Source organism: Scyliorhinus canicula, chromosome 1, assembly GCF_902713615.1.
Source record: "Scyliorhinus canicula chromosome 1, sScyCan1.1, whole genome shotgun sequence".
Classification (NCBI taxonomy): domain Eukaryota; kingdom Metazoa; phylum Chordata; class Chondrichthyes; order Carcharhiniformes; family Scyliorhinidae; genus Scyliorhinus; species Scyliorhinus canicula.
Window position 1 is genome coordinate 191,244,890 of NC_052146.1, and position 16,239 is coordinate 191,261,128.

Here is a 16,239-nt window from a genome sequence, read left to right on the forward strand (position 1 = left end):
TGGAGAGCAAATCAAAGTTCCTTTGTTGCTCTTTCCTCTCCGCCAGGAGCTCTACGGTCGGGGCCTCGTAGTATTTACGGTCTACCTCCAGTATGGAGTCGACCAGCTGCTGCCTAGCCACCCTTTCCGCCCTATCTCTTCAAGCTTTGAGAGAGATAGTTTCCCCTCTTTCTACAGCCTTTAGCTCGCCCCAGAATGTGGAGGGTGAGACCTCCCCATTTTGGTTGTTCTCCATGTACTGTGCTATGGCCTGTGATATATTTTCGTTGAAGGCCTTGTCTGCTAGTAGGGCAATGCCCAACCTTCATGTAGGGGGTTGGGCCCTGCCTGTCTCCAGCCTCATGTCCATGTTCATTTTTTTTCATTTTCGTGTGGGCAGCACGGTAGCATGGTGGTTAGCATAAATGCTTCACAGCTCCAGGGTCCCAGGTTCGATTCCCGGCTGGGTCACTGTCTGTGCGGAGTCTGCACGTCCTCCCCGTATGTGCGTGGGTTTCCTCCGGGTGCTCCGGTTTCCTCCCACAGTCCAAAGATGTGCGGGTTAGGTGGATTGGCCATGCTAAATTGCCCATAGTGTCCTAAAAAGTAAGGTTAAGGGGGGAGTTGTTGGGTTACGGGTATAGGGTGGATACGTGGGTTTGAGTAGGGTGATCATGGCCCGGCACAACATTGAGGGCCGAAGGGCCTGTTCTGTGCTGTACTTTTCTATGTTCTATGTTCTATGTAGTGCGGAGCGTGGTCGGATATCACAATTGCAGAGTATTCCACTTTGTCTATCCCTGGAAGCACCATTTCCCCACCACAAAGAAGTCAATTCTGGTGTATACGTTGTGCACTGGGGAGAATAAGGAGAACTTCTTCTCCCCTGGGTGGGTGAACCTCCAGGGGTCCACCGCTCCCATCTGTTCCATAAAGTGACCGAGTTCCCTTGCCATGCTTGAAGTTTTCCCCGATTTGGAGCTTTAACTGTCAGTCGTTGGGTCCTGTACACAGTTGAAGTCCCCTCCCCCCCCCCCCCATGATTAGTCGGTGTGTCGGGGATTTCTGCCATGGTCTTTTTGATGAAGCTCGTGTGGTCCCAGTTGGGCGCGTACACGTTAACTAGTACTACTGGTGCCCCATCCAGGGCCCCGCTGACCATGATGTACCGTCCCCCTGGGTCTGTAACCGTCTTTGTCGCCCTAAACATCGTCTTCTTGCCAATCAGTATTGCCACCCGCTGGCCCTCGTCCCATAGCAGGAATGGTAGGTCAGCCCCACCCAGCCCAGTTGGTCCTGCTCTCTCAGGTATGTCTCTTGGAGGAAGACTATGTCGGCTTTCATATTTCTTCAGTGGGTGAGGACTCTGGATCTATTCACTCGACCATTGAGTCCCCTTGAATTGCAGGTGATTCTCCTAGTGGGGGCTTCTGTCCCCCCACTCCAGTGGGATTAACCATACTTACCTGGTGGATGTGCCCCTGCCTTCCGGGGTATCCCTTTGTTAGGGGGCGTCCAGAACGGCCACTGTCACTGCGATCTCCATGCGGTCGGGTCCCTGTGCTCCGAGGTTTCCCTTTGTCCAGGGGGCACCCGATATGGCCGCCCACTGTGTGTCCACCACTCGGGTAGTCCCCTGCACTCTGGAGTCTCCCTTCGCCCAGAGACCGTACTGGGTGGATGCTTGCGGCGATTCCTTGTTCCACTTTGTAGGCACTTTGTAGCTTTATTGTTATTCTCTTTCTAGCCTTGTTTGTCCCTCCTTCCCTGCGCCCCCCCACCCCCCGGTCCCTCCCTTTCTTCCCCTTTTTCTCCCCTTTCCCGTATACCTCTCTTTTGTCCCTCTTTCCCCTGCTCCTATCCCCGTTTGCTCTCCCGTCTCTGTTGAGTGGTCCCCCTCTGCCTGGCGCCGTTCCCCCTGTTGGGGGCGCGCTGCGGCCCTGCTTTGTTGCATGCCTCCGGCACTAGCTTTTCTGCTAATGCGGTATCCCCCCTCTCGGGAGTTACTATCTCGCTTCTCCCTTGCCCGGCCTCTACGGTTTTCTGCCCGCTCTTCCCCCCTCCTGCCGTTGCCTCACCCCCCCAACCCCGTTGGCATGCTGTAGCCCCTTGCCAGGGACCCATTATTTCTACCCTTCCTGTCGGCTTTCCAGCCCGTGTCCCTCGACAAACTTGTTTGCTTCGGTGGGGGCTGTGAAGAAGTACTCTCTTTCTTGCTATGTGATCCAGAGTTTCACTGGGTACAACATACCAAAACGTACGTCATTGTGAAGAGCTGCTTTCGCTCTATTGAATTCAGCCATCTCCTGACTAGGTCTGCGCCAGTGTCCTCGTAGATTCTAATGAAGTGTCCTTCTCATTTGCAGGTTCTGTTTTGCCTGGCCCAGCGCAGGATTATTTCCCTGTCTTGATACCGGTGCAGTTTAGCTATAACTGCCCTCGGATGATCCCCTGCCTTGGGTTTCGGGCGCAGCGACCGGTGTGCTCTGTCCATTTCTGGTGGGTTGGGGAAAGTTTTCCTCCCCACTAATTTACTCAGCATCTCAGCCATGTACCGTGGGGTTTCTACCCTCGATTCCCTCTAGAGGGCCCACTATCCCTACATTTTGCCTTCTTGAGCGGTTTTCCTGATCGTCCACTCTGCCCTTCAAGCTCCCCTGCATTGTGACCAGTCTCACCACCTCCTTCTCCAGGACTGTGATCCAGTCGCTATTGTCAGTCGCGGCTTTTTCCTGCTCCTTAATGGTCACCTCTTGGGCTTCCAGTTTCTCCTCTTGGGCTTCCAGTCTATCTGCTCTGCCTAGGCTTAGCTGCACCTCCGCCAGGGCCTTGGGCATTGGTGCCTGCACTGCGGCCTCTATGTCTGCACCAGCCTCTGCGTTATTTTCCTGCTGATGTTCCCTCAGAGCCTCGGCAAAGGCTGCCTTCCAGTTCCAGCTCCCCAGCTGGCCCAAGGGGAAAAATCTCCTGTCTGCCCAGTTCTTTTTGTTGCGCCGAACCTTCCGTTCCTCCGCTTCGTTTGTAGGTTGGCTCGTCTGAGTGGGCTCGCCCATTGCCCCGTCTGCTTCTGGTGCCCTTTCTCCCTCTGCTTTGGCTACCTTCTGGCTTTTTTTTTCCCCTCCCCCCCTTTCCGTTTTCTTTTCTCCCCCTTTTCTTTTCCCCTTCCCTTCTCTCCTTTAACACTTTTTTTTTCCCCTCTTAAACCCCTATTTCAAAAAGTTTTTTTAAAAAGGGGGAAAGAAATTTTTTCTCCCCTTTTCTCTTTACAAGTTTCCTCTTCAAAAAATTTTTGGGGAAGTTCTTTATTTTCCTCTCACTCACCCACACGCCGGGTCAGGAGGTTTGAGAGAAGCTTCTGGCCGGGCCGGGTGTCCTCCTTTGTTCCGCCGCCTGCCTCGTGGTCGCCGCCAGGTGGGGGTGGGAAGGGGGGGGATCGGTCCCCGCCGCTGGCTCGGCCCTCGCTCGGTCCCCGTGTTCTCCTGCCTCTCGGGGGAGGGGGGGTCTATCCCTGGCGCTGGCTTGATCCCGTCGCTGGCGCGGCGGGGGGGTGCAGTCCGGGGGTGGGGGGGGGGTGCAGTCCGGGGGAGGGGGGGGGTGCAGTCCGGGGGAGGGGGGGGGGGCAGTCCGGGGGGGGGGGGGGGGGGGCAGTCCGGGGGAGGGGGGGGGGGCAGTCCGGCCGGTTTGCACGTTTTTTTTTTGTCTCTCCCCCGGGAACGGGACCCGACTGTCGGAGCTCCGTTGCCCGCGACCCTCAATCGGACTCTTAACAGTCCAGTGGAGATCCTACTCTGCCATAAATGGAAGGATCAAGAGTCTATGGGCGTTCGGGCGTAGCACGGTGAGTAAATCTTGAATTAGGTCTCTCACAGGATTTACCTGGCTTGGATCTAATGGGATACCGTGATCTGGATCTCACCCAGATCTGGCTAATCTGCATGTTAAAATGTTGCATCTACCCATGGGAATCCACTTGGGAACCGTGGAGTGCTCATATAATTAACAATGCTATTCGCTACAAATGATAGCCTTCAATTGTATAGCCAGAGGCTGCCACGTTCAGTGGGATTTAAAGTGACCTTCACCATATTACTACCGACAGGGCTCTGTCCTGGGGGTGTTCGATGAAACAGACAGGCAGCAGCTGAAGTTGCCCCAGTTATGGGTATACACCAGGGGTGGGCAAACTACGGCCCGCGGGCCGCATGCGGCCCGCCAAAGGTCTTTATGCGGCCCACCAAGATCAAGTCATTTTTTTTTTTCATTTTTTTTTAATTTTAAGGTTAATGGGGGAGGGGGTTGTTGGGTTACTGGTATAGGGTGGATACGTTGACTTGAGTAGGGTGATCATTGCTCGGCACAACATGTGTTTCATGTGAAGTTTCTACTTTAAAATATTAATTAATAAAAATTAATTGCTTTTTTTTCTTTAAAAACCTTTTATTTTGGCTATTTTAAATATTAATTATTTTACTTAATATACTATGCGGCCCTTTAAAATTGTGAATGTCTGAACGTGGCCCTTGCACGGAAAAGTTTGCCCACCCCTGGTATTACACAATCCGGGGGTGACCTGTTAGACCTGCATGTGCTAAGCACCTTGCCCCCCCGCCCAGGAGCGACCCCCCCCCCATCAATAGCACCCATCCCCCCCAGACCAGGCACATCTCCCCCCCCCCCCCTTCAGCCTCAATGCCCACAGACTTATTGCCCAACTTCAAAGATGGTTACTCACCTCCTCCAATCTCCTGAGCAGACATTGCACTAGCTTCATGTCCCGTTAATGATATGGAGATTGGTTTCCCGTCACGTCTAGGCAGAATCCGGAACCCACCAACGGGAACAGACCGGTTAGATCTGAAACTGATCAGCACCCAGCTCGGATCCCGATTTCGGACTCTCCTGGGATCAAACTGTCTCCCACAGATCCACACCAGGTGCATTGTGGCAATTCGATCGTGCCCACCATCTCCAATAGTGCAATGTCCCATTAGTACTGCACCCGAGTGTCAGCCCAGATTTGATGCTCAAGTCTCAGCAGCAAATTAATAAATATGATGATTGGCTACTAAGGGAAGAATTAGAAACAGAACTTATTGGGAATTCCAAGAACATAGGAACAGCAATAGACCATTCAATCCCTCAAGTCTGTTCTGCCATTCAATGAGATTCTGGCTAATCTGGGACCAACCTCCTTATATCCTTGCCTTTTCCCCATATCCCTTAATATCGTAGTAAGAAGATAATTAGAAAATGCTAGTTGGAAGAGGCGGGTTTTGAGAAAGGTTTGAAAGGTAAAGAGAGAGTTATCACATAGGATGGTTGCGATGCGTAACAGGGTGTGAGACCAAGCCTGTCTGAAGAATTTTCCATTGATGGGGAGTGACGGATGTGCACATGAAGTCACAATAGGACATCAAAGGACATGGAGTAGTAGAGGGGGATGAATACATTTTTGGCATGCAAGACTATGGAAGGATATGCTGGAAAAAGCGTAAACTGTGGAGGTATGAATGTGAGCACTGCCATTGGTGCAGAGCATTGTTTCCCCATTGGCTCTGGCTGGTCATGTGCCTCTCGTCCGATTGGCTGGGACTAGTCATGTGACTGCTCACCAATTGGTCAAGAGGCAAGTAGACCCCGCGGTCGGCCTTTCTCTGTAGTCGACCACCGGGCTAACAACTAGCTGATTAAAGCCACAGTTTGGATCTTCATCGTGTCTCGAGTCCAATTGATGGTACATCAATTTAATCAGCTAGAATTTTGGAATGGAGCTACGCATCAAGCCTGACTGCCTCCCCACCAGCCCGCATGCTTCAAATGCGTCTACAATCTTTCAGCATTGGCAGGCGTGCTTCAACAATTACCTGACAACTGCAACCGGCAAGCCCACCAAGGAGCAGAAACTCCACATCCTCCACTCGTACGTGGGCACGGCGGTATATTCAATGATTGAGGACGAAAGCGATTTTGATGCGGCCATGGAGATTCTTAAAGGACACTTTCTCCGGCCGGTCAACGAAGTATACGCACGGCATCTCCTGACGACCAGACAACAGTTCCCTGGTGAGTCACTCGACGAGTTTTACCAGGCCCTTACAGCTCTAGGGAGAATGTGCGCATGCATCCAAGTTTCGGCGACTGAGCACATGGAACTTTTAATTAGAGATGCTTACGTTGCTCGCATGCAATCCCCCTGTATCCACCAACGATTGCTGGAGAAGAACGCCCTCAGCCTAGCTGAGGTACGGACCCATGCAACCTCCCTGGAGGTTGCTGACCTGAACGCCCGCGCATACGCCCCCGGCCGCGCAGCAACCCTCTGGACGTCATGGCACGCGCCACCCCCGTCCTCCGTGGATCCCGACACCCCCCCCCCCCAGGCCTGCGCTGCGGGACACTCCAATAAGCTATTGGGGCCCCGCTGCTATATTTGTGGCCTCTCCAAGCACCCCCGCGCTCGCTGCCCGGCCCGCTCCGCTCTGTGTAAGAGCTGCGGGAAAAAGGGCCACTACGCGGTGGTCTGCCAGACCAAGTCGGTCGCTGCAGTTCCGCGCAGCGACCACAGATCGCCCCCCCCCCCCCGGACCCCCCTAGGGCCCTGCGCCAGGCACCAACCTCTCCGGCCCACCACCCGGCCTCGGCAATGGCCCCATGGTCCTCCCGACCCGCGCTCCCAGCTGCCCCGACCGGCCCGCAGACGCCGCTGACACTGCCCCCAGCCGCCACGTGGCTCCCACGGGCGCCGCCATCTTGGGCCCCGGACGCCATGTGCGGGCCATGGGCGCCGCCATCTTGGGGCCCCGGCTCCATGTGCGGGTCCTGTGCGCCGCCATCTTGGGACCCCAATTCCACCTGCGGGTCCTGGGTGCCGCCTTCTTGGGCCAACATGGAAGGCCCTGTAAGCGATTACTCTGCCACCGAGGAGGATCTGGAACTCTCGCCACAACTTGCTTCCATCACACTCGACCAGTCGCGACCATGCACGCTCATCAAGACTATGACAACGATCCAGCTCAACGGACACAAAACGAGATGCCTGCTGGACTCCGGGAGCACGGAAAGATTTGTCCATCCCGACACGGTAAGACACTGCGCGCTCCCCATCCACCCAGTTAAGCATAAGATTGAATTGGCCTCAGGTTCGCACTCCGTCCAAATCACCGGGTGCTGCATAGCGGACCTCACGGTCCAGGGGAGGGTTTTCAAAAACTTCAAACTCCTCATCCTTCCCCGTCTATGCGCTCCGGCACTCTTGGGCCTGGATTTCCCGTGCAACCTGCAGAGCTTAACTTTCCAATTCGGCGGCCCTATTCCCCCTCTTACTGTTTGCAGCCTCGCGACCCTCAAAGTGGACCCCCCTTCCTTGTTTGCTAATCTCACCCCAGATTGTAAACCTGTCGCCACTAAGAGCAGACGATACAGTGCCCAGGACCGGAACTTCATCGGGTCCAAGGTCCAGAGGCTCATTAAGGAAGGAGTGATCGAGGCCAGCAACAGTCCTTGGCGAGCTCAAGTGCTGGTAGTTCGGACTGGGGAGAAAAACCGGATGGTCATTGATTACAGTTAGACCATCAACAGGTTTACACAGCTGGACGCGTATCCTCTCCCCCGTATTTCCGACCTGGTTAACAGGATCGCGAAATACAACGTTTTTTCAACGGTGGACCTTAAGTCTGCCTACCACCAGCTCCCCATCCGCGCGAGTGACCAAAAGTACACCGCGTTTGAGGCAGATGGGCCCTCTACCACTTCCTCAGGGTTCCATTCGGTGTCACAAATGAAGTCTCGGTCTTCCAACGGGAGATGGACCGAATGGTCGACAAGCACGGTTTACGGGCCATCTTCCCGTATCTCGATAACATCACCATCTGCAGCCATGACCAGCTGGACCACGACATCAACCTCCAAAAATTCCTCCGAACCGCAAAACTCCTTAATTTAACCTACAATAAGGATAAGTACGTGTTTAGCACCGACCGTCTAGCCATCCTTGGTTGCGTAGTGCGTAACAAAGTGATAGGCGCCGATCCCGAACGCATGCGCCTCCTGATGGACCTCCCCCTCCCCAACTCCCTCAAATCCCTCAAACGCTGCCTGGGCTTCTTCTCCTATTACGCCCAGTGGGTCCCCAACTACGCCGACAAAGCCCGCCCCCTCATCCAGTCCATCTCCTTTCCCCTGTCGATGGAGGCCCGCCAAGCTTTTAGCCGCATCAAAGCGGATATCGCAACGGCCGCGATGCATGCTATCGACGAGTCCCTCCCATTCCAGGTCGAGAGCGACGCGTCTGACGTAGCTCTGGCGGCCACCCTGAACCAAGCAGGCAGACCCGTGGCCTTCTTCTCACGAACCCTCCATGCTTCCGAAATCCGCCATTCCTCAGTATCAGGATCCCCTCTCCCGACTTGGCTGGCCACTCCTGGGCCCATCTTGCTCCGGAAGCATGTGCGGGTGCACAAGTCCAACCCGTTGGTTGAGCGAGTCCAGTTACTCCACGCCAACCCGCAGTATGCGTATGTGGAGTATTCCGACGGTTGGCAGGATACGGTCTCGCTTCGGGACCTGGCACCCACCGGCGTGCGGCCTCCCCCCCCCCACATCAACACCTTCCCCCCAACACCAATTTCCTCCAGCGCCCCTACGACCCAGCGCACATGCTCCCTCTCCCCCGATTACAGCGTCTCCACCACCGGCCCAGGGTACGGAGACACATCTACGACCGACGCTCCCGGAGGCAAGGACGACCATCGGCCCGACGTCACCGTCTCCACTGCGACGGTCCTCCAGAACACCACAGCCACCCGACAGGCTGATCGTGTCCATCTGATGCGACCATGGGACATTTTAAGTTCGTAGTAGTAGTATTGCTTTTTTTGCCAAGAGCCAGTGGGCAGCCCACCTTTCTCGATTTTCGCTGCTCATACCACCATTCCTCGGACCCCCCCTCTCTCTTCCACTTACACCCCCCCCCCCCCGCCTTCTTTCTCCACAAGGGGTGAATGTGGTGGTATGAATGTGAGCACTGCCATTGGTGCAGAGCATTGGTTCCCCATTGGCTCTGGCTGGTCATGTGCCTCTCGTCCGATTGGCTAGGACTAGTCATGTGACTGCTCACCAATTGGTCGAGAGGCAAGTAGACCCCGCCCCCGAGGCGGGGTATAAGTACCCAGGTTTCCCGGCGGTCGGCCTTTCTCTGTAGTCGACCACCGGGCTAACAACTAGCTGATTAAAGCCACAGTTTGGATCTTCATTGTGTCTCGAGTCCAATTGATGGTACATCATAAACTTCAGTGACCTTTTGGACTGGTAATGGTTTCTCTGGTTCTTGTACATGTTTGCGTTCCTCACTGTGTTGGTATAAAAGGAGGTTGCTTGGTTGACCATGTGTACTGATGTACCTGTCCTAGGGGTAGGTAACCATGGTCTCCTGCAGCATTTGGGAAGTCAAAGGAGGAATTTACAATGTTATTGGGAATGCCACTTACTTTACCTTTTTCTTTGCCTTCGCAGGGATTAGCATCTCTTCTGGTTATAGGGAGGTTTGTACACAACTATGCAGAGCGTGAATGGTGTTTGTGGTCTTTTCTTAGCCATCTCTTTATAAGTTGCCATGTAATGGCGAATATTGAGTGTTGCTGGTAAGTTTCACAAAAGCAAAATACAGCAGATGCTAGAAATCTGAAATTTATATGGAACATGCTGGAAATACTCAACAGGTCTGACAGCATCTGTGGAGGGAAAAACAGAGTTAACAGGTCAACGATCTGCCATCAGCTCTGATCCACTCATTGCTCTGCTCAAACTGGCTGTCCTGTTTCTCTATATTACAACAGCGATTACCTTACAAAAGCCTTCATTAGCTACGGTGATAGTCATCTTTCCATTCATTATTCTTGTTTCAACCTTTAGACTACTTCCTAAGGTTTAACAGAGATATATATGGTGCAATATTTGATGTAGCGATTAACTAAAATACACACGGTTTGTTTTTTTGTTTCTCAGGTGCAGCAAATTGATACAACAAAACCTCATTTTACACTTCACTATGTCACTGACTATGGTGAAAGTGACTGTGTTGAGATCAAGAAAGATTCCGAACAACAGGATGAAATTCGTGCCATGAAACGAGCTTGGGAAGATGCGGAACCTGGAAGGGCTTTCAAAGTAATTCACGTTGATATTAACTAACATCCTGTATCTCTGTAGTCGTGTTAATGATACAAGCACCTCATTCTTTATAAAATATTAGACTCTTGAAGGAATCATTTGCATTTATGCAGCACCTTTCATGACCTCAGGATACCCAGAGCATCACAAAATGCATGTATAATTTTGAAGTGATGTACTGTAGCCAAATGTAGCAGCCAACTAACTTACACCAAGGTTCCAAAAAGCATCATGAAATAATGGTCAGATAATCCATTCCTAATGACTTCAGTTGAAGGATAAATATGGACAAAAGACACCGAAAGAACTCCCCTGCTCCTTTTTGAAATAGTGCCGTGGGATATTTTACTTTGTTTCTGAGGGGGCAGATAAAGCCTTAATTTCATGGGCTGGATTCTCCAGTCCCCTAGCCATGTGTTTCTCAATGGCACACTGTTCGCTGATGGCGGGATTCTCTACTCACTCAGCTTGTCAGTGGGATTTCCCATTGAAGCCACCCCATTTCGCTAGGAATGCTGGCAGGAACAGAGCTTGCGAAGGAGAACGGGTCCAGGAACTGTCAGCCATGTTGGGAGCGAGACCCTGGAGGTGGACTTCCTGGGGAAGGCAAACACACGTTCGTGAGGGATCTCATTAGTTGGCTTGCAGAGGAGCGATTGGATCAGTGGAGCGCGTCATGGAGGAGACCGGGAGATTTTTAGACCGCTTTCCAGACCGTCCCGTTCTCCCTCTCCACCTGCCCGTTTCCCCGGGGGTTGTAACTGGTCGTCCTGCTCGAGGCAATGCCCTTGCTGAGCAGGAACTGACGCAGCTCGTCGCTCATAAAAGAGGATCCCCGATCACTGTGGATGTCGGTGGGGAAACCGAACAGAGTGAAGATGCTGTGGAGGGCTTTAATGACCGTGGCAGAAGTCATATCGGGGCATGGGATGGCGGAAGGGAACCGGGAGTACTCGTCAATCGCGTTCAGAAAGTATGTGTTGCGGTCGGTGGAGGGGAGGGGCCCTTTGAAGTCCACGCTGAGGCGTTCAAAAGAGCGGGAGGCCTTCACCAGGTGCGCTCGATCTGGCCGGTAGAAGTGCGGCTTGCACTCTGCACAGACCTGGCAGTCTCTGGTGACGGTCCTGACCTCCTCAATAGAGGAGGGCAGGTTCGGGCCTTGATGAAATTGAAGAACCGGGTGACCCCCGGGTGGCAGAGGTCATAGTGGAGAGCCCGGAGGCGGTCCACTTGTGCGCTGGCACATGTACCGCGGGATAGGGCATCAGGGGGTTCGTTGAGCTTCGCCGGGTGATACAAAACCTCATAATTATAGGTTGAGAGCTCAATCCTCCGCACCACTGGAAGTCCATTCGATCCATCTCTCGCTAGAAGACCGAGACCCCATTAGTGAAGCCGAAGGAAGTCATAGAAGCAGCCATCTGCTTCGAACGCAGTGTATTGGTCGTCCTCCGGGCGGATGGGGAGCTGGTAGTAGGCGGACGTCAGGTCCACTGTGGAAAAGACCCGATACTGCGCAATCTGATTTGCCATGTCAGATATGCGTGGGAGGGGGTACGCGTCGAGCTGCGTGTACCGATTGATGGTCTGACTGTAGTCTATGACCATCCTGTACTTCTCCCCAGTCTTTACTACTACCACTTGAGCTCTCCAGAGGCTGTTGCTGGCCTCAATGACCCCTTCGCTCAGACGCCGTTGGACCTCCGACCTGATGAAGGTCCTGTCCTGGGTACTGTATGGTCTGCTCCTGGTGGCCATGGGTTTGCAATCTGGGGTGAGGTTCGCAAACAGGGAAGGCGGGTCGACCTTAAGGGTTGTGAGTCCGCTCACGGTGAGGGGGGTAGGGGTCCGCCAAATTTTAAGGTTAAGCTTTGGAGGTGGCACTGGAAGTCCAGGCCGAGTAGCAGGGCAGCGTAGAGGTGGGGAGGACGTAGAGCCGGAAGTTGCTAAACTCTACGCCTTGGACAGTGAGGGTCGCGATGCAGTACCCCCAGATTTCCATGGAATGGGATCCGGAGGCCAGGGATCTCTGGTCTCTGGATGAAGCTCTCCGTGCTTCCGGAGTCAAAAAGGCAGGTCGCCTCGTGCCCATCGATCTTCTCTGTCATTGTTGCAGTCGCGAGGTTGCGGGGCTGGGACTGGTCCAGGGTGATCGAGGCGAGCTGCGGCAGATGCTGGGAGGCCCTGGGCTGGTCAGCGGTGGTGGAGGTAGCAGCAGGCAATGAACGGCCAGACGAGCAGAGGTCCTGAGACGCCGTCCAAAATGGCGCCGAAGATGGCGGTGCCCACGGGGCGCACATGGCCGGGGGCATCAAAGATGGTGGCATCCACGGGCCGTTTGCGGTGAAGAAGATGGTGGCGCCCCTGGGTCACACGTGGGGGGTGCAGGAACGCCAGGCCTGGAAACATCGGCGACCGACTGGGCCTGCAAACAGAAACAATGTTTCCCTTCTTCCCACATCTGTTGCAGGTCACACTCCGCGCCGGGCAGCACTGCTTGGGGTGTTTGTTCTGCCCGCAAAAATAGCACTTGGGCCCTCCAGGGTTGGCTGGCTGCCGCACGGCGCAGGCTTGGGGTGAGCTAGAGTCGGCAGCTGGTGGGGCCCACGATGCCCACGAGGGTGCCGCGCGGTCGGGGGCATTGACTGGGCATTACGGGAGGCCAATTCTAACAAGTTAGCGAGTTGCCTAGTTCCCGCAAGATCAGGCGTACCCCCTTCCAGTAGTCGCTGGCGGATGTACGCAGACCTCATGCCCGTAACGTAAGCGTCTTGAATTAAAAGTTCTGTGTGCTGGACTGCTGAAACTGCCTGGCAGTCACAGTTCCTACCTAGGATGTGCAGGGCACGCCAGAAATCATACAGAGACTCCCCGGGGAGTTGCTGTCTCGTAGCCAGGAGGTGCCTGGCGTATAGTTGATTGACTGGTCGAACGTAATGTCCCTTCAGGAGCTCCATCGCTTCGGAGTAAGTGGGCGCATCCCGGATGAGAGGAAAAATGTCAGGGCTCACCCGTGAATAAAGGACTTGGAGCTTCTGCTAGTCCGAGGGTTCCTCAGCGGATGTTCGGAGGTAGCTTTCGAAGCAGGCTAGCCAGTGCTCAAAGGCGGACGTTGTTTTGGCTGCTTGAGGGCTCAGCTGCAGGCAGTCAGGCTTGATGCGGAGATCCATCGTTGTTAAAAAAATCTTTGCTCAATAAATTGATGCACTATCAATTACCACAAAGACGAGAGTAGTGAATAATTGAGGCTTTAGAACATAAGAACATAAGAACTAGGAGCAGGAGTAGGCCATCTGGCCCCTCGAGCCTGCTCCGCCATTCAATTAGATCATGGCTGATCTTTTGTGGACTCAGCTCCACTTTCCAGCCCGAACACCATTATTGAACAAAGATGTTGTGCCTCCTGTAGCTGGAACCAGAATGGCTGCAGCACCGGCGAGCACACACATTTATATGCCGCCTACTGGGTGGAGCCAGCAGGCAGGGATTTACCCATGTATCTCTAGTAAACATGCCTTACCGTAATACATGTAATACTACTTAGTGGTGACTACCACACTGATGTTGTCATGCTTCTGCATATGAGGCGTGTTTAAGGACGTCAGACCAGATCCCAACAGTGGCTAAGATACTGGATTAGAACGGCAATATTTTTGTATTTTTAAGACTTTGCGGTAAGATTGATTTGCTCCAGGAGTGATTGCATGAAAAATAGGGCTTGGTTATTTTTACAAACAAAACTTTATTACAACAAAAGAAAAACAATATTTAAAGTTTGAAACTTCAAACCTAACAACCTTTGTGTATTTCTTAACCCTAACTGGTTTAGGGGATGGTTTAGCACAGTGGGCTAAATCGCTGGCTTGTAATACAGAACAATGCCAGCAGCACGGGTTCAATTCCCGTACAAACCACCCTGAACAGGTGCCGGAATGTGGCGACTAGGGGCTTTTCACAGTAACTTCATTGAAGCCTACTCGTGACAATATGCAATTATTATTATTAACAGACGATTTCCCATTAAACAGCACATAAAATGAACATTTAGCTCTCAACTCCACTTACACACAGACAAAAATGATACTTGCATTCCAGAACATATTCCTGCTGTTAGTGAAGCTCCTTCAGACAAAGAACAATACAGCATGGGAACAGGCCATCCGGCCTCCACCCGCCTGCGCCGATCACATGTTCTATCTAGACCAACCGCCTGTATCGTTCTTTCCCCCACCTGTTAATGTGCCTATCCAGATAAGTCTTAACAGTCGCTAACGTATCTGCCACAACCACCTCACTTGGCAGTGCATTCCAGGCCACCATCACCATCTGTGTAAAAAATTTCCCCGCACATCTCCACTGAATCTTTTCCCCCTCACCTTGAACTTGTGCCCCCTTGTAATTGTCATTTCCACCCTGGGAAAAAACCTCCAACTGTTCACCCTATCTATATCCCTAATAATTTTATAAACTTCTATCAGGTCGTCCCTCAGCCTCCATCTCTCTAGGGAGAACAATCCCAGTTTATTCAATCTCTCCTCATATCTAATACCCTCCATACCAGGCAACATCCTCGTAAACCTTTTCTGTACTCTCTCCAAAGCCTCCATGTCCTTCTGGTAGTGCGATGACCAGAATTGGACACAGTATTCCATATGTGGCCGAACCAACGTTCTATATAATTGTAACATAATTTTTGAGCTTTTATACTCGATACCCAGTCCTATGAAGGCAAGCACGCCATATGCTTTCTTTACCACCATTTCCACCTGTGTTACCACTTTTAAGGATCTGTGGACCTCCACACCCATATCTTTCTGTGTCTCTATGCTCTGCCATTTATTTTATAGCTCCCACCTGAATTGGATCTACTAGAATGCACTACCTCGTATTTGTCCGGGTTAAATTCCATCAGCCATTTCTCTGCCCAATTTTGCAGCCTATCTATATCCTGTTGTATTCTCTGACAATCTTCATCACAAGAAGGAACTGAAGGCACTGTAGCTAAGTTTGCAGATGATACAAAGATCTGTAGAGGGACAGGTAGTATTGAGGAAGCAAGGGGGCTACAGTAGGATTTGGACAAGCAAAGAGAGTGAGCAATGAAGTGGCAAATGAAATACAATGTGGAAAAGTGTGAGGTTATGCACTTTGGAAGGAGGAATTTAGGCATAGACTATTTTCTAAATGGGGAAATGCTAAGGAAACCAGAAGCACAACGGGACTTGTTCACGATTCTCTTAAGGGTAACGTGCAGGTTCAGTCGGCAGTTAAGAAGGCAAATGCAATGTTGGCATTCATGTCAAGAGGGCTAGAATACAAGACCAGGGAGGTACTTCTGAGGCAGTATAAGGCTCTGGCCAGACCCCATTCGGATTATTGTGAGCAGTTTTGGGCCCGTATCTGAGGAACGATGTGCAGACCTTGGAAAGGGTCCAGACGAGGTTCACAAGAATGATCCCTGGAATGAACAGCTTGTCGTATGAGGGACGTTTGAGGACTCTGGGTCTGTACTCATTGGAGTTTAGAAGGATGAGGGGAGATCTTATTGAAACTTACAGGATACTGCGTGGCCTGGATAGAGTGGACGTGGAGAGGATGTTTCCACTTGTAGGAAAAACTAGAACCAGAGGGACAATCCTTTAAAACAGAAATAAGGAGGAATTTCTTCAGCCAGAGGGTGGTGAATCTGTGGAACTCTTTGCCGCAGAAGGCTGTGAAGGCCAAATCACTGAGTGTCTTTAAGACAGAGATTGATAGGTTCTTGATTAATAAGGAGAACAGGGGTTATGGGGAGAAGGCAGGAGAATGGGGATGAGAAAATATCAGCTATGATCGAATGGCGGAGCAGACTCGATGGGCTAGGTGGCCTGATTCTGCTCCTATGTCTTACGTCTTATGTCTATCTGTAACTCCTGCAATCATAGTATCATCCGCAAACTTGCTAATCAGACCCGCTATGTTTTCTTCCAAGTCATTTATGTATATTACAAAGAGCAGAGGTCCCAGTACTGATCCCTGCGAACACCACTAGTTACAGACCTCCATTCGGAAAAACACCCTTCCACTGCTACCCTCTGTGTTCTATGGCCAAGC

General features: G+C 52.3%; 1 protein-coding gene across 2 annotated transcripts in view; it reads left to right on the forward strand.

Moving 5' to 3' along the window:
- adgb (androglobin) overlaps window positions 1–16,239 on the forward strand; it is a 564,769-nt gene that overhangs the window by 492,926 nt on the left and 55,604 nt on the right. For both annotated transcript variants that reach the window (XM_038805127.1, XM_038805138.1), the window contains exon 34: window positions 9,982–10,143. In XM_038805127.1, coding sequence (XP_038661055.1) covers window positions 9,982–10,143 — 162 coding nt within the window. The remainder of the gene's footprint in view (window positions 1–9,981; window positions 10,144–16,239) is intronic.